At 37.9% G+C, this 18505-nt stretch overlaps 1 protein-coding gene across 4 annotated transcripts in view; it reads right to left on the bottom strand.

Annotated features, from left to right (window-relative positions):
- SSX2IP (SSX family member 2 interacting protein) overlaps positions 1-18505 on the bottom strand; it is a 39807-nt gene that overhangs the window by 16583 nt on the left and 4719 nt on the right. For 3 of the 4 annotated variants that reach the window (XM_029231046.1, XM_029231048.1, XM_029231045.1), the window contains exons 2-6: positions 5342-5473; positions 4580-4749; positions 3901-4113; positions 2869-2979; positions 1137-1272 (exon numbers count right to left, since the gene is read on the bottom strand). In XM_029231046.1, coding sequence (XP_029086879.1) covers positions 1137-1272; positions 2869-2979; positions 3901-4113; positions 4580-4749; positions 5342-5384 — 673 coding nt within the window. In that variant the 5' untranslated portion in view covers positions 5385-5473. Of the gene's footprint in view, positions 1-1136; positions 1273-2868; positions 2980-3900; positions 4114-4579; positions 4750-5341; positions 5474-18505 lie in introns of those variants that run through there. The other variant, XM_029231047.1, reaches the window with a different exon arrangement.

Here is an 18505-nt window from a genome sequence, read left to right as displayed (position 1 = left end):
GTTCCCTTTGCCATACAGTAGGACCTTGTTGTTTATCCATTCTAAATGTAATAGTTTGCATCTATTAACCCCAAACTCCCAGTCCACCCCTCCTCCTTCTTCCCCTCCCCCATGGCAACCATAAGTCTGTTCTCTATGTCTATGAGTCTGTTTCTGTTTTGTAGATAGGATCATTTGTGCCATATTTTAGATTCCACATATAAGTGATATCATATGGTATTTGTCTTTCTCCTTCTGACTTACTTCACTTAGTATGATAATCTCTGCTTGCATCCATGTTGCTGCAAATGGCATTATTTCGTTCTTTTCTACGGCTGAATAGTGAAGTTCTACTTTTTAATCTACACTATTTACTTGGAATTATGCACAAACTTGAATGAAATAAGTTGTAAATTAAGTTTCAAAAGAATAATAGAAAAAAAGTATACTTTAACAAACAAAACTTTCACAGTCGGCTGTACTTCAAATATGCACAGCTAGGGTTTCCCTGGTGGCGCAGTGGTTGAGAGTCCGCCTGCCGATGCAGGGGACACGGGTTCGTGCCCCGGTCCAGGAAGATCCCACATGCCGCAGAGCAGCTGGGCCCGTGAGCCACGGCCGCTGAGCCTGCGCGTCCGGAGCCTGTGCTCCGCAACAGGAGAGGCCACAACAGTGAGAGGCCCGCGTACCGCAAAAAAAAAAAAAAAAAAAAAGCACTGCTAAACTAATTTAAAAGAACTCAAACTGACATGAATGATTTGGCCTGATGAACCATTTTATGAAGTTAACTCAAAAATCACACTTTTGGTACTCAGAAACTGATCCTGATTTTTAATATAATCAGTTCTTTGCTATGAAAGGTTAAAGTGTCCTCTGGCTTAGCTTTTCTCTGTGGATTAATCCTACATCTGTCATGTTTAACAAATATATATGCAATTCTTATATGCAACTAATGGAGCAAAGCAAAATTACTATTTTTCAACTAACCAGTTGTCTCAATTTCTAGTTTACATGGATATATACCATCTAAAATCAATTGTATAAAGCATGAAAAGGACACTTCATGAATTATTGAGCTCAATCCCTCTACATTTATTTCTTAGTGTAATACTAGCTTATTTGTTCCCTTTGCTTTATCTTAGCCAGCTGCTCCTTACCTATTTTTTTATCCTTCTTGTTCATAACAAGTTGATGTAGACGTTCCTTTAGTTTATTATATTCACGCTCTTTTCTCTTCATATCATGATTATATTGAGTAGCTCGACTTGCAATAATGTTTTGTAATTTCTGCACCTAAAAAAAGCATTTTCTATTAAGTGAGTCCCTTTAGGACTGGTAAACCCAGTTAAAATTTACAAATTCAGTAGAGAAAAGAAGTCCTAGAATTCAGCTCCTCATATAATAGTTTAAGAATTCTAGGATTATTCCTCCTTCTCTGTAACCACTGGAAATCACTCTTTAAAATATCATTAAATGAAGCATATAAAGTTTTTATGTTTTAACTATGAAATTTCCAGAGCTGCTAACTCTCTAAATTATCGTCTACACCTTTCACGCTACATACAGATTCTGATCATTTAGAAACCACAAACACTTATGGAAGTATTAATGTGATTAAAGCTTCATTTGAAGCAAGTAGATTTCATCTGATCATTTGTAATGACTTCCTTTTACTAATGACTTGAATCACTTTATCCTTTATCAATCTGTGACAAGGCCAATTAGTCATGACACGTGGCAGTAGATAAACAGGTTCATTTTTCTCTGATCAAAAACAGTTCTCAGATTAGAGTGAGACAAACAGCAGAGAGAATCCAGTTCAGACATTTGCTGAGTACATATTATATGCCAAGCACTACTGGTCAATGTTTATATCTACTAAGACTTCTCATGCAGCCCTGGAAAGGAAGTAAGTTCTATACCGACATTCTTTATCTCTGCTAGAGATGATCATGTTCAACTTAATCCTCAATGAGGAAGAACTATAGTCAAAACATTTCAAGTATAATCAACAGATTAAGTCAAAATTTTCTGTGAAATAACTCAAGGAAAAGTATAAGTAACCTTGTGGTTTAGTTAAGATACTTCCTACCCACTTACTAAATATACTACTAAATAATCAAATATGGTAAAACAAATCTGTCTAAATCACTACAAGGTCCTTAAAGAAATATGCTCCCTTAAAAGTCTTTAATTATAGTGAGCAACATACACAACACTGAAAATGTTATGGTTTTATAGTTATCACGTGGTCAGAAATCAAACTGCAGAGCAATAAAAACATAATGATTTCTTCTTACATAAATTGAAAGATAATTTCAAATGCACTAACTCTATAGGTCCAAATACTAAGTAATCACTAAAGCAAAAATGAGATTAGAATTATGATGTCTTCAGCCTAAAAATGAGATTTTTAATCTGAATTGCTTTTTTTAAACAGTAACTTGAGTGTCCATTTAGTCAAGTAATTGCCTGACTGGATAAACAATGTTGACATTTAAGATACTGCAAGAAAAGGCATTCCAGATATAAGTGAAGGTATAGCAGAGAATAAAAGATCTGCATTTAAAGCGCCCTTGTGTCTGACAAAAAATTAACAGTGCTTGTGAGTCCATGACAGATGGTATAGGACACTGGGATGTCACGAGCTCTGGACTAACCTACTAGGGCAAATGGATGCGCTTGGGGGAGAGGGTGGTGGGGAGGGCTCCTGGCCTCTCAGTTAAATGTGATACGACACTATACACACAGTTTCTCCAGGCCAATGTGACACAGGGTGAACAAATGGTTCTTTCTTGTTTTAAAGTCGTGACCATTATGGTCACCTCAAATTCCAAAAGAAAAAAAAAAAATTCACTTAAACTTTATCTGCAATAACTGACAACTCACCTCATCTTTCTCATTTTTCAGTAGCTGATGCAAATTCCTGTTCTTGCATTGTAACTGTCTGTCTCTTTCCTGAAGACCAATCATTTCTCTCCTGGAGGTTTCCAGCTGCTCCTAAAACATTCATATGCAATTTCGACTAAAATTAACATAGGATGCAGAGCAACTGAATCCTTAAAAGATTAGTAAAAACAAGTTACATAAACTAGGGTTTGTTACCTAAAATTGAAGTTTAGCACCACACAAAATGTTTATTTAAAACAATTACTATAAAGCTTGATACTATAGTGTTACAAAATTTACCTAAATTTGAATATCAAATTTTATTTAATTTAAATACCGATTTTTAATGTATATACAAAAGACCTTCAAAGTGGATCTCTTGAAAGACTCTTTACCTATTCCAGTGATGTTGCCACTGAACATTTTCATAATTTCTTTTTTAATACTTTTTAACACTTCTACGGCACACTCTGAGAAAGAGCCAAAAATGACTTGGAGCTAAGTATGAAGAAGACAGGCGGCCAAGCAAAGCAGAACACTTCAGGTCAAAAAGGGTGGGACTACAGCATGACACCAGTTCTGCCTTGCAAGCGGTAAGCTCAAGATTTTTCCTAGAGGGCGTAGATGCTCTCAAGAATATTCTTGAAATTTGATGCAATCAAATTGATGCAATCTCTCACAATAAGACTATTTTAACTTAAGCATCTACTTTATTAAGCAAGACTGGATAGGGTGGGAGAATCCTTATTTTATTGTCCTCAGATATAAGTACTTCCTAATCTAACTTTCTACAGTTTCAGCAAGACACTAAACAGTTCATAAAATCGTCGCCTTCGATATAGATAGTATCAGGAAGCAGCACAACTGATTTGTACAAATTACATTCAGTTTTACTTTCCAGTTTAAAAAAAATCCTAAAACTTAAAAAAAACAAAACCCTAAAATGTGTTTGCTAAATAAATCCAATGAAAATTTATAGTTTCAAACTACATAACAATGGCATTGAAATACAGATTGAGATGTAATTTCTACCTTAAGTTTTGCATAGCAGTTCTGCAAATGGTCCATATCGCTTCCCAGTTTCAGATTCTGTGTTTCCACATTTTCCTGAGCTAGAAGGTTCTTCCGCTGAAGTACAAGTAGCTCATTCATACAATTTAAAACAGCAACTATATTTAATTCTCTCTTTGTCTCTTTACCTTTGGATTCTTCATATAATGAAGGAAAACCGAAAGTAGTCAATTCCTAGTAGGAGAAAATGTTTTCCTAAAAGTTGGTTACCGGACAACTTAATAAATAAACAAAAGACAGAAATCTTTTCTGAGAAAGAAAACTAACCTGAGATAGTTAAGAAAGTAGCACCTATGCCAAAGGACAAAGAATTAAGAGAACTGCGCTCTTTTAGCCTCTGCTCTACAATCACCTGTGATCTGGAGAAGGCACCTAGGTTTCTGCATCAGTAAAATAAGGGTAAGACTCCCCGTGGAGGAGCCCCTGGGGTGATGGGGGATCCAACCTGATCCAGACAAAAACGTTTACCTCGTGTATCTAGACTAGATGGTCACCAAGGTTCTCTGCAAATCTAATATAAGTCCCGGGCCAATATGTAACGTACTTGCGCTTGACAAGTTTTTCTCATACCTTTGATATGTTCTATTATATAACATGATTTATGTTATTTATTGCTTCTTACAAAAACAAAACATGTTACCTGATCAAGATATGAAATGCTTTGTTCAATATTCTCTTCTGTGCAGAAGGCACTAAAAAAACTGTGCACATTTTTTGATAAAGGTATTGAAGAGCATAGCACTTGCTGTGAGTATAAACTTGATGGAGACATCTTTGTTTCTGAGGTATATTGAGAGATATATTTGCTTTCTGAAAGAATCAGTAAAAGGCATTTATGTAAATAATTTGTAAAAATGCATGCAAAGCTAACAACAAAGTCTCCATTACCAAAGATTTTGAATTATAGAAATATTTTTAAGTTTTTTCAAATTAGGACAAAGCTGGTTTTTGTATGAAAACTATATAATTTTTTCCAAAAAGATACAACTAATAAAGTGGTGCTCCTAGAAAAGGCATGTTAAGCTACAATATACTATCTTACTTTACAATACTTTAGATTTATGAAACTGATAGATAAAAGCCACTTGTCTATGCACTCAAAGGTTATCTGATTAAAGGAATAAATCAGAGCAATGTGCTGGAGTAGCCAATGAATTTATTTCAAATGCAGAAAAGTCTCCTCCTCAAGTAATCAACTCGTCAGCCAAAGCACTTAACCCCACTGATCAGGCACGATACTTAGCTCTCCGTGATAATTTTACTGAAGATGAAAATTATATATTTTACAACTATTTATGTCTCTCTCTAGTTACATCTTCAATATTTTTGGTAATTACAGTGTCATTGAAAATTAACCTTTATAATTACTGCTTTTGCTTACAACTATTCTAAACTCAGTTACCTGAAGACAGACCTGGATCTGTAACAGTCATCCAATCTCCCATAGCAATCGCCAGAGCCAGGATACCTGAGGAACCAGTTCAGCAGTGAAACGTTCAGCCCAGCTGCTGTCACTCTTCTATGTAGGCATCTCCTTAGGAAACAAATCACAGAATAACAGCATCTAATTAAAAATATGAAAGCAAATATAAAGCCAATGTGTAAGAATTAGTTGTATGTACTTCAAAACAGATGGATTCTGCATTATTTACTCTCCTGTACTCTCATACAGAACATGGTAGAGCTTAATAATAATAATTGTGTGTGTGTGTGTGCAAGAATCAAGGTAAATGGCTTCTCGAGTTATACTAAGGTATTCGCATTACTTCATACACAAAGTACATGGTACATGATCTGACTCACAATATAAGGTACAGAATTGTACTAACTAATAAATACTTCCAAACTATACCCTTTAAAGTACAATTCCTACTTATGTAGATGAAAAGATGAAAAATTTCTTGGCCAGCATTCCCATTTTTTGTTGTTTTTACTAACTATACTAACAAAACTTTTAATTACAATTCCTAGTGTTGGCATAGACGTAGTGAAATGAATACTCCCGTACACTGCTCTCCAGAAAAATTAGATCAATTTATACTACTACCAAGCAATCTGGCAATATGTATCAAAAATCTTAATAATGAAAATATATTTTGATCCAGGAATTCCTCTTTTAAAATTTTATCCTAATAAAATAACAATTTTCACAAAGATTCACCTACATATTGTTCTTTACAATACCAAAAAAAAAAAAAAAAACCCAGAAATAACATATATGTTCCACAGTAGGAGACTGGTTACATAAATAATACATTTATATGCTCGAATACCGTGTAACCTTTAAACACAGCCATGTAGAATTAGGGTGGCTAACACATACACAAAAGTTAAGAAATGCATATGAATAAAGTAGACTAAGAAACACATAACCGTTTTAGTCTATCATTGATGCCTCTACTTTTTTTTTTTTTTTTTCCCGGTACGCGGGCCTCCCACCGCTGTGGCCTCTCCCGTTGCGGAGCACAGGCTCCGGACGCACAGGCTCAGCGGCCATGGCTCACGCGCCCAGCTGCTCCGCGGCATGTGGGATCTTCCCGGACCGGGGCACGAACCCGTGTCCCCTGCATCGGCAGGCGGACTCTCAACCACTGCGCCGCCAGGGAAGCCCGATGCCTCCACTTTTTTACAGAGATAATGGAAGTAGTAACTATTTCTCCACCATAAAAAAAAAATCAAATGAAATTATAAACAGCAACTGGAAATTGGTTTCAAGGTCAGGGATAGGAAGAGGAGAGGTGAAGACTACAGGCAAACTGGAGAACACATGTCAACACTTTGGACAGCTGCTTCCCAGCCACAATAAATTGTGGCCAAAAAAGAAAGCAATTCCCATGCTGATACATCTTTCCATTTTTTAAGAAATGTTGAAATTCTGGATTTCTATGTGACATCTCCCAATTTTTAAATATTAGACGCTAATTAAAAAGAGTAACTACGCAAGTTATCCAGTGGAAGGGGGAACAGCTGGAAGGGGGAGATCAGAGCACCACCTACGCTTTGATCTGAGAGGTGGCTACTTAGGCACACACAACAGGACGATTCATGAAGCTGTACACTTGACTGAATGGCAGTTATACCTCAAACACCACTACTGTTTAATAAACCAAATAAAATGTGTCTTTAGGCCAGATCTGGACTGTAGATCAAGAGTTTACCACCTCTCTTCTGAATAGTTAAGACTGTGGGGAAATATTCACAATATAATGTTAAAGTGACATGAAATTTTTCATTCATTCAATACAATTTTAATTGTGCTGCTATGTGCCAGGCACACTTTTCTAGGCATAGGAGAAGCCCTGCTCTCAGGAAGTCCACATTCAGGTAGGGAAGAAACAGGTAAGAAGTAAGCAATAAGTTACAGTAACATCACACTCAGAGTGATGACAATAAAGAAAATACAACACAGTAACGAGAGTATTAGGGTGGGGGGGTATCTAGATCCGTCAAGGAAGGCTGCGTAGAGATGCTGATATTTGAACTGAGAACTAAATGATACGGAATCAACTACAAGATGGTCAATGACCAGAGGAGTCCAGGTGGAGGAAACAGCATGTATAAAAACCCAAGATGGAAAGAACTTGGTACATATTAAAAATATACAAGTGGCCAGTAAGCCTGAAGCACAGTAAGCAAGAATAGATGTATAAAGCTGGATTTTCTCTAAACTGCAATGAAAAGCTCTTAAAGCAGTTTAGGCAGGAAAGCAACGTGATCTCTTTTTAGGCTTTAAAAAAGATCATTACGGCCACTCTATCTACCCTGTGAGATTATAGGTGGGCAATAGTGGGCGCCGACGAAATCAGGCGACTGCAACTTCTTGTTCGGGCAAGAAGACCAGTGTTGCACTACGTCTCGGACAGTGGAAGCAGAGACACATGGATAAATTAGGGATGTGTCCTGGAGACAGAACCTTCAGGACTTGCAGATGGATTGAAACAAGGACAAAAGAGAGATGACAAATAATTCCTAGATTACATAGCAACATAAAATATATACTCGTGCAAATGATTGTGTCATATAATACATTATGATGTCACACACACATGCACACAGAAGGGTATCTAGTTTGGCACTGATCTTTTGCTATTTTGCTACTCATGTGCCTTGAGAAGAGCACCTTGAACTCTTTGGCACTTCCCAGTGACCTTAAATGGGTACCTTCAGCAACAGGAAGAGCAGGATGAAGGTTGAATCTGCATCCAGAAAGACAAATGATCTTACTTTTGGTTTTCAGAGATATTGGCTATAAGCAAAACAGGACCCAAGGGACAATAAATCCAACTATTCTAACCCGGCTCTGCTTTGGGTAAGTTACTTAACCTCTCTAAGCCCTAGCTTCCTCACTGGTAAATTGCCATTATCCCCTAAAGATTAAGTGAGATAATGCACATAAAGTATTTAGCACACTGCCTGGCATATGGGACACACGTAATTAATATCAGTTGTTATCATCATCACTTAGACACAGATCTGACGGTTTGGTATAAATGACAGGATTCTAAAACCTGTAACAAAATGCATTGTTGCTCTTAATAAGGATTGAACATAAATCCTTAGAAGACCTGAGACAGACATCACTAGAAAATACAACAGTGTGCCTAAGTGCCTTTTCTCCTCATACAGAAAGATTATTAAACACAATATGTGTCTACTACATATCCATACTTTAAAACTGTAATTTAAGTCAGTTACTCTCAGTCTGTGAATTTAGTTCTCCAGCGTCTCCAGGTTTCACCAGTAAGTTGTTCCCCCTGTCCTGTAAAAAACAAAAACAAAAAAACCTTGCAAAATATTCAGGTCTAGTTAAATGCTCAAAGTGAAAACCAAAACTCCATTCTGAAGTGCTATGAAACAAAACTTAGGAAGAGTATATAATTTCACACCATTTAAAAAGTTTCTATGTATCCTCTTCTGTTCAATGAGGCACCAAATTACACACAATGAGGCTTGTGATAAAAGAAAAGTTACCCAACCAGTCTTTCTAAGAACAGAGACTTAAGACTCATCAATATGCATCCCAAAACCAAGAGACTAATTTAAGCAAAGTATTCTATTCTAGCTCAATCATAGCTAAAATTTCATTGATGAAGGTTACAAACTATTATGTTATATTAAAATAAGTCAATATTAATTTCAGAAGCAAAATAAGAAAGATAACAGAAGTATCTCTGCTTTGAATAAACCTAATACCATCACAAGTCCCTTTCAACTTGAAAGCTTTAAAAGCAGCCATGGAGGACTCCATTAAAGCTTGGTGCTGGAACACGGAATTAAGTTCCATATTTTATATAAAAATTATTATTATTACATATTACTCATGTCATAGCAAACCATTATATAGTGGACATGATTATCCACGACAAGTCATGTAAAAAACAAGGTTGGTTATGCTAGCACTGTTACTATAGGTTCATCACAGAAGAAGAAAGGAAAACAGTTACCAGTTAATTGTGCTTTGGTTCAAGTAATCTGTAACCCCCAATTCTCTCAATATACCATTAATTAGAGTAGCTGCCCAAATTCCCAAAATAATGAGTGAACTTTATGAGCGAAACCTGAAGATTAAAGGATTTAAACAACCTGTAAAAGTCATTTCATTCATCCAAGATTGAAGGGGAACAATCTTCAAATAAATTAAAGGAAAAAAATCTATAAAGTAATCCATAAGTAAGAATTTTATCTCCTATTCGACACATCAGAAAGACACAGTTTTTTTCCCTCCTAGTGGATAACATGTATATAAGCATATAATAAACTTCCCTGTTCCAAGTATTTCTCTCAAGTACATTCCAGTAAATCTTCATAACAGAAAATCGTACTAATTCAGTAAAATTGCAATTACTTCAGTAAAAATGTTATCTCACTATTTCTGAAGAGCTACTTTGGCATGCCTCTATGTTGCTATAGGCCCCAAGTACAACGTCACATACTTGAGTGTAAAATAAGCAAGGGTACTCTCGTCTTTTCTGAGTAAAATGATTATGCTGAACTTAAGAATTACCGAGTAGCATTTTCTAGGTTAGGATCCTGACAGAAAATTGGGAAGCAGTGTGACATTTGAACATAATTATACTGTTTCTGAAAGAAAATGAAGATTTTAGTAAGTTTCAAAAAAAAAAAAAACTATCACTCTTCATGTCAAAGTATTTTCTTTCATGTGTATTTATCTATATTACAGACAGTAAACTTGAGCTCAGGGAAGTCAACAGGATTGCCTGATGTCACACTTCTAATTGGTTGTGAAGCCTGGACACAAATCACAGTCTTCAAAAGTGTGCTTCTTTTCTCTCTACCATTCAACCTTTCAACACCGTACACACAATCAATTAATCTAGCTATGTTAAAAGTAGAATATAATAAAAGATTTCCATCAAGGTTCTTTAAAAGACTGAGTTCCTATAATTCATTCTAAATGATTCCACTAAGAACACACAATTCTTAAAGGACCTTACCTACTACTTAAATTGAGGTACACTTGTAAACTTCTCTGCTATGCCACAAACAATAGCTTTTTTCTCATTTATGATTACTTTGCTTTAAAAAGGCATAAAAACAACTCCCAGAAATGAGATCACTTCCACAGAAAGTTTAATGAGGGTGGAATTTACTCGTTTTACCATTTATTCCTAGAATAAATATTAAGACAACATCAAAACTAAGTTTACGGATCTTTAGCAAGAACATTTGTGATTCAGGTTAATTATACGTTTTTTTTCCAACAGAAAAGTTCCTTGCCTGGTTCTTCTTCTTCCTTCTACCCCAAAGATTCAGGGTTGCTCAATATATATTAACTGCTTATAGAATTTTGGGGCAGGCAGCCTTTAGGATGGCCCCAGTTATTCCTGTACACACCTTTAGGTTATTCTGCTCCTTGGGTGTGGGCTGCATTTCATGACTAGCTTCTAACAAACAGAATAAAGCAGAAGGGACTGGATTTCACTTCCAAATTAGGTTATAAAAAGGGCATGCCTTCCATTTGGGGTCATTTCTCACTCGCTGTATCTTAGATCCCTCTTTCCAGGGAAAGCAAGCTGTCACAGCTGTCATGTTGTGAGCAGCCCCATGAAAGGCTGATGTGGCAAGGAACCAATGTCTCCAGCCAGCAGCCAGTGAGGACCTGAGGCCGGCCAGGAGCCAGGCGAGTGAGTCTGGAAGCAGATCCTCCCCAGTCAAGCCTTGAGATGCCTGCAGTCTCGGTCAACACCTATGGGCAGCCTAGTGAGAGACCCTGAGCCACAGGCACCCAGCAAAGTGGCACCCAGATTCCCAATGGACAAAAATTGGGAGATAAAGTCCAGTTGTTTTAAGCTGCTAAACTCTGGAGTAATTTGTTATGCAGCAATAGATAACGTAAGTTTTTACATATATTTACATATATATATTACATTTCTGAGTCCCTTCCATAATTACATGTTTCTTGCTGAAACATAACTAAAGTGATACCATGCACTACAAAAGCAACCCATCAGGTATATGACAATGATATCATGCAGTATTACAACAACTCCCTCCATATTATTATAGCTGGATGTCTCCCAAACTAGTTTATGAACTTCTACAGGGTGGGGAATGTATTCATCTTTGTACACACAGCTCCTGAAACACAGCAGGCGCTCAGCAGATGTTTATAAAATGAACTGAGTCCTACATACGGCACACTCACTCCAGCCTGTGTGCTCCACAGGTGCTTTCTTCTTTCACCTGCCCCTAAACTAACGCTTCTTCAAAGCACAGCTCACCCACCATCATCCCCTCCACACAGGCCATTAAACTCTATTCTCTAGGTCCTCCTTAGTTTATTTCATCTTTCCTGGTTAGACTCTTTAGTCACATTCTCCATTTCTATACCCGCCGCGCATCTTAATAGAATAATCAACAAATACCCAAGTAAATAACTGATGATAAATTAGCACATTCATTCCAGCAAGCAAAAGTGGATAAATGAAACAGCAATGGAAAAGATGCACAAGATGTGAGTCCTTTAGAGAAAAGTACTACTCTTCATCATCCCCCAAATCTCTCCTAACACTTCTACCCACGGAAAGAGAGCTTGGCAGAAACGTAAGTGATGTCTTGATTACAAGATTTCCTTCATACAGTACACTATTTTAAGTGTTCTTTTCAAGTTCACTTGAAGTTCAAACTTGAGAAGGCACAACTGCCTATCTAATCAGAATTCTAAAACAAACTTCAATCAAGTATCAGAAAATAATAGTTTTTTCATTATACAGGAAGGTAGTAACATGATACCATCTGGACTTCTAAATATTACACAGGATTTTTCACAAATAACCAACTAAAGTCTTTGCTAAACTCTCACAAAGTTAGAGTTACCCAACTGTTGGGTTAAGAAAATAAAATTGTTAGAACTTAATCTTTAAACATTAGTCCTTACAAATTCAGTCATAAAACTTAAGAACTTAGTTATCTGTGTACTTTAATAGATGTTATTATTCTCAAAAACCAAATACATTATGATTACTTAAAAAATTACCACCTTCTACTATAATTTTGTTCCGAAGGAGACTATAGCTTTCAATTCCATTACAAATACCTCTGCCATCTAATACAAAACCATTCGTCTATGCATCTCAGTACAGATAAATACTAAATTCAACCTCTTAGAACCTACTTTTTACAAATTTAAAATCCAAATGATTTCATCTGAGTGGCATAATAGTACAGATTTTTTTCCACAGAAATAAATTAAATTTTAACATATATCTGAATGGCTGAAACTGAACATCTGGTATCCCTCTAATCATCTACCCCCTTGCTGAGGCTGTGGCTCTGAGGAGGATTTACAGTTTGGGGAGCACAGTGCAAACCACGTGAGCCTCACAGGCCTGGGTCGGACAGGTCGTATCCTGACCGAGCTGGTTTCCTCACCTGGAAAACAGGGTGATACTATCTACTCTGTAGGGTGGTTACAGGTATTTAATGGGGTAAGGGGTGAAAAACCAAGTACAGAGTACCTAGGGGGCTGATCTAACAAACACGTGCCAGGTGCTGTTCTAAACACTTTACATACTTCATGAAGGCAACCTTCACAACAACCCTACATGTTATCACATCATTTCCTTTTCAGAGATAAGGGAACTGAGGCACAGAAAGGTTAGATAATTTGCCCAAGGTCACGCAGCTGGCAAGTGGCAGAGCCAGGGGATATTCCCCATCCCACACTCCAGAGTCCATTCTCTTAACTTTCATGTGTTGCTGCTTCATGGATGAGAGGCCCAGGAGCAGTATCTCCTGCCACCACTCATGAGATCGTATCTCCCAGTTGGGCAAAGACTGCACAAAATAGGGTGAAGACGCAAATTGCGGCAAAATATTTCATGCGTTTCCCTTTGGGCTGAGGGATACAATCTCAGTGAAGCAGACCTGCACGTATGGCATGAAAAAAAATGTTATGAAAAACAAGAATAGTTTGATCACCACCTTTTGCTAAATCAAACTATCTAAATATATTTAGGAGAAAGGTGTGGAAAGGTTACAAACTGTTCCCAAGGACATTCCTGGGGAATGGGACGTTCGGGCGTAGTGAGAGGTGGGCCAGCGTTTTCACTTCTTCTACAGCACACCTTTATACCGCTGGAATGTTCTAGGGCACTTATTATTTTGTAAAACTTTTAGAGGCAGTGGATTCAGGCACAGTTACTAAGACAATGTGTATGGATGCACTGCCACCTCCATCCCAGACAGTAGCACCCCTGCCCTCTAAAAGTGGAAATATCAGTGTAGACAAATAATAAACATGCCCCCCATCGATCAATCACACTTCTAGCACCTAGCCCGCCCCCGCCCTGTGTTCACACATACGAGTGGGCAAGGGTGCTGCAGCCTTCACACTGACCCTGGCCATGTCAGAGCATGTCTGTGGGGAGTCAGCCCATCAGGGAGGCTTCCCCCCCACTGATGCAAAGAGTGAAGATACAAGAGTACTGGCTGGCCTGGCAAAGGTGGACTCTTCCTCCAGCTCAGTTACAATCTAAACACAGTGCGAAGAAAGAAGAGGGAGGCTGACTTTGATTTATAACTATTAACATTCTTTTCAAAAAAGAATGCTCTCAATCTAGCAACCTTCTGTGACTCAAGCAGCTACTAAAGTGTGTTTCTCTGCTTCAGGAGCGCAGCTGGTGAAGTGAGACATTATGTTCTTAGAGCCTACGCCACACCATCCAGCATTTCATTACACAATGACTTCTTCCTGCTCATGTTTTCATCTGTTCTGGTCTTGGCTCTCCAATTAAACTCATTTTTTCAGGGCACTGCCACCTCAGGGAAGCTGCACGAGGCTCTGAAAGAGCCCCAGACAAGAGCCAGGGACCACGGTTCCCACAGCCACTTCCATCATACACTGAGCAACCTTGAGCAGGCCATGATTTCTTTGGTTTTCAGTTTCCACATCTGTAAATTCAGGAGGTCGAGCTACATGATCTTTAAAGAATCTTCAGTTCTATTAATTACGATTTTTACATTTCTCATGGGACCTAATATGAGAATTGAATACAGCTATTTATATTAAAATTTTCTTCACATTTTTATAGCAGAATGTACACACACTGTCTTCACAACCACGTTTATCAAATGAGATTCTACCTAATTTTAAGAATAATTAAGCATAAACGATTTACTTGAAACAAGTAAATTTAAAGCATTTTACACATATTAACTGATTCAATAACTCAAATAATCATTTCACCCCACTACAGATGAGGAAACTGAAGTCCAGACAGCTTTCTTGCCCAAGGTCACATAGCTAGAATATGACAAAGTCAAGAATCAAACCATAAGAGTCCAGCACATTTAACTACACACCCTACTATCTTTATTGTAGGAGAGGAAGGAATACACAATACGTGAGCTGCTTTTTCAAACCCAGCACACACACAGGTTCTTGCTTCTCTACCACCTCGCCTTGAGACTAAAGTATAATCCAATAGTATTATTCCAATTGAGTAACTGGAATGTGAACTGTATAAAAGCAGACAAAATATTAAATGTTACAGAAATTCAAAAAATTTTTTGAAAAATCTAGTCAATATATAGAGCCCAAATTGTCAGGCTTTCCCCAAACTGCCATCCCTTCTCTTTGTGCTTCCAGAACACTTTGCATTAACTCTGTAGTACAGATCTAACTGTAATGAAACTTCTCTCTCACCACCTAAGCTGCATTCCTGGTCAGCAAGCCTGTCAGCATATTGTTTGTACCCTGCTTTGGTGTGAGGTATCATAACTGACCCACTGTCAGTATGGAACCCAATAACGTTTGCTGAATGAATGTCAACTAAGTTCAATGATGTATTAGTGTGAGGTATTCTACTGTAATATTATGACAGACAAGAATCAACACTTTAGCCACGCTGTGACTTAGAAAGGCTTTCAAATGAGTCTTGAGTGATGCCAGCTTAGAGAAGCAGGAAGGCAATTAGATGTATCAATCAAGAGCATGATAATTTAGAGACAGTATACCAGCTTCAAATTCTTCCAGGGCAGAGGGAGGAATTGCAGCAATCATTCTTAAAAGAGGATTAAGAAAAAAAAAAAAAAAAAGCACATTAAGCTAACTTTGTAAAGTTGAAAGTCAGCTAAGAAGTCCAAATAAAATTTAAAAAACAATTGTCATTTATTGGTATTTCATTCTCAAAATTAGGTAAAAGGTAATGACATTTACTAAAGGCAATGGAAATAACAAAGAAACTAAACATAATTCATGAATCTGTTCTGTGATAATGTAATCATGTATCTGTAACAGTTTTTTCAATGATTTATCCCAAATTCAATCACTGGTTATAGGCCTCAACAATAGCACCTGAGAACTTGTTAAAAATGCAAATTTTCAAGTCCCATTTCAGACCTACAGATTCAGAAACTTGGGGTGGGACCAAGAAATCACACACACACACACACACACACACACACACACACACACACACAAAGTTCCTTAAATATTTCAAGCAATTCTAAATTCTACCCAGTCTGGCTATGAGGTATCAAGAGCCCTGGGGTTCTAGGCCTGACAACAGCCAACCCAGAGGTTAAGTTGTTTTGGGTCACAGAGTTCAAAGCCTCTGAGCCTCCCACTTAAAAGTACAAAAACAGGCAGTTTTGGCCACAGTTTCAGAGGATCCATGAAGCCATCCACAGATTTGCCAAGGATCAAGGACAGGGAATTAAGAACTTCTGTTCTAGCTAATTATGTGAAGCCGGTAGGAGAGAAGAACTGCTGCTCTGAGCCTTTAGTAGCTGCCAGATGTATTCACCAGCCACGTCACTCACCCTTACAACAGCCCTAGGAAGGAGTAGATATAACACTACTTTACTGATGGAAAAACATGAAGCTCAGGGAGGTTAGATACCTTACCCAGTTGCAAACCTGGAAGATAGAAAGGAAAACCCAGCTGTTTTCCCTGCAAGGTAAGAATAAAGATTAGGTACAGCCATACCTTGGAGATACTGTGGTTTGGTTCCAGATCACCACAATAGAGCAAGTCACACAAATTTTTTGGTTTCCCACTGCATATAAAAGTTATGTTTACATTACACTGTAGTTTATTACATGTACAATAACATTATGCCTGAAAAAAACGATGTACATGCCTTTCTTAAAAAATACTTCACTGCTAAAACATGTTAACCATCATCTGACAACACAGGGTTGCCCCAAACCTTCTATTTATCAAAAACAGAATAAAGTGAAGCATAATAAAAAGAGGTATGTCTGTATCTGATTCCAAAGCCTAACAAACCCCGGCCTCCTCTTGATACTCAAAAAGTGCCTGGAGGGACTTCCCTGGTGGCACAGTGGTTAAGAATCCGCCTGCCAATGCAGGGGACACGGGTTGATCCCTGGTCCAGGAAGATCCCACGTGCCGCGGAGCAACTAAGCCCGTGTGCCACAACTGCTGAGCCCGCGCTCTAGAGCCCCCAAACCACAACTACTGAGCCTGTGAGCCACAACTACTGAGCCCACATGCCACAACTACTGAAGCCCGTGTGCCTAGAGCTTGAGCTCCGCAACAAGAGAAGCCACCACAATTAGAAGCCCGCTCACCACAGCAGAGAGTAGCCCCCACTCGCCGCAACTAGAGAAACTAGAGAAAGCCCATGTGCAGCAATGAAGACCCAATGCAGCCAGAAATAAATAAGTAAATAAATAAATAAATAATTTTTTTAAGTGCCTGGAGCAAATGATATAAATTCTCTGAGCCCATCTCCTCATTATAAAATAACACAGCTGATGATAGACTGTATTTATTGATGATTTCTAAAAAGTCTTCTTGCTTTTACATGCTAGGTCCTACATAGGAGGAGATTTCTAAAACTTGGATACAGAATACAAGCATACCACATTTTACTGTACTTTGCTTTACTGTGCTTTGCAGATACCGTGTTTACAGATTGAAGGTTTGTGGCAGCTCTGCAACAAAAAAGTCTATCTGCACCGTTTTTCACAACAGTATTTGCTCACTTCATGTCTCTGTCCACATTTTGGTAATTCCTACAATATGTCAAACTTTTTCATTATTATTGTACTTGTACGGTGAACTGCAGTCAGTGATCCTTGATGTTACTACTGCAAAAGATTAGGATTCGCTGAAGACTCAGATAATAGCATTTTTTAGCAATAAACTATTTTTTAATTAAGGTATGTACATTGTTTTTAGCCATAATGCTACTGCATACTTAACAGACTATAATATAGTGTAAACATAACTTTTATATGCACTGAGAAACCAAAAAATTCATGCGACTCACTTTATTGCAATATTCACAAAACTGTAGTGGTCTGGAACCAAGCCCACTATTTCTCCGAGGGCACCTGTAGAAAGAATCATGCTGAAGGTGCCATCTTTTAGATAGGAAGCACAAACAACCAGATTAAAATCAACTGGCAAAAGACTGACAAACTCAAGACTGTGTCCTCTATAACCTGAACTACTTTATAACCTAAACAATACGAACTCTCAGGTAAAAAGTACAGTCATCCCTCAGTTTCCAAAACGGATTGGTTTCAGGAGCCCCCGTGAATACCAACATCGGAGGCGGCTCAAGTCTCTTATATAAAATGACAGTACAGTACAATGAATACAGTCAGCCCTCCTTATCCACAGGTTTCACAGCCAAGGGTTCAACCAATCTGGGTTCAATTCAAATGACTGAATTCAATCCATGGTTGGTTGAGTCTGTGGATATGGAGGGCCGAGTGTATATGTAATGGCGGGTTACAAATATCTACTAGCCACTCATTAAACTCAATTCTTTTAGAACAATATTATCCTAGAAATCTCCTCCCACATTATGTTTCCAAAATAGGTCACATTTTCAGCAGGTCTGGCCCAAAAATATTATGGCACAGAGCAATTAATGGTCAGGGGTTGGCTGGCTAACTTAGCCAGTGACAATGAGGACAATGAAGGATGGATATGAAATACTTCACAAGTTGGGCCGACAAACATGGTGACAAGTATACAAAAGGGAGGCATTTATTCTCTCATATAAAAATCTGTCTTTGGTACTAGACAGATAACAGTGTCACACAGGTAAAGAGAACAGAGGA

Source organism: Monodon monoceros, unplaced genomic scaffold (assembly GCF_005190385.1).
Source record: "Monodon monoceros isolate NGI ecotype Baffin Bay Population unplaced genomic scaffold, NGI_Narwhal_1 Super_Scaffold_18, whole genome shotgun sequence".
Lineage (NCBI taxonomy): Eukaryota > Metazoa > Chordata > Mammalia > Artiodactyla > Monodontidae > Monodon > Monodon monoceros.
The sequence above is the reverse complement of the archived record's forward strand: the minus strand, read 5'-3'. Positions and strand labels throughout refer to the sequence as shown.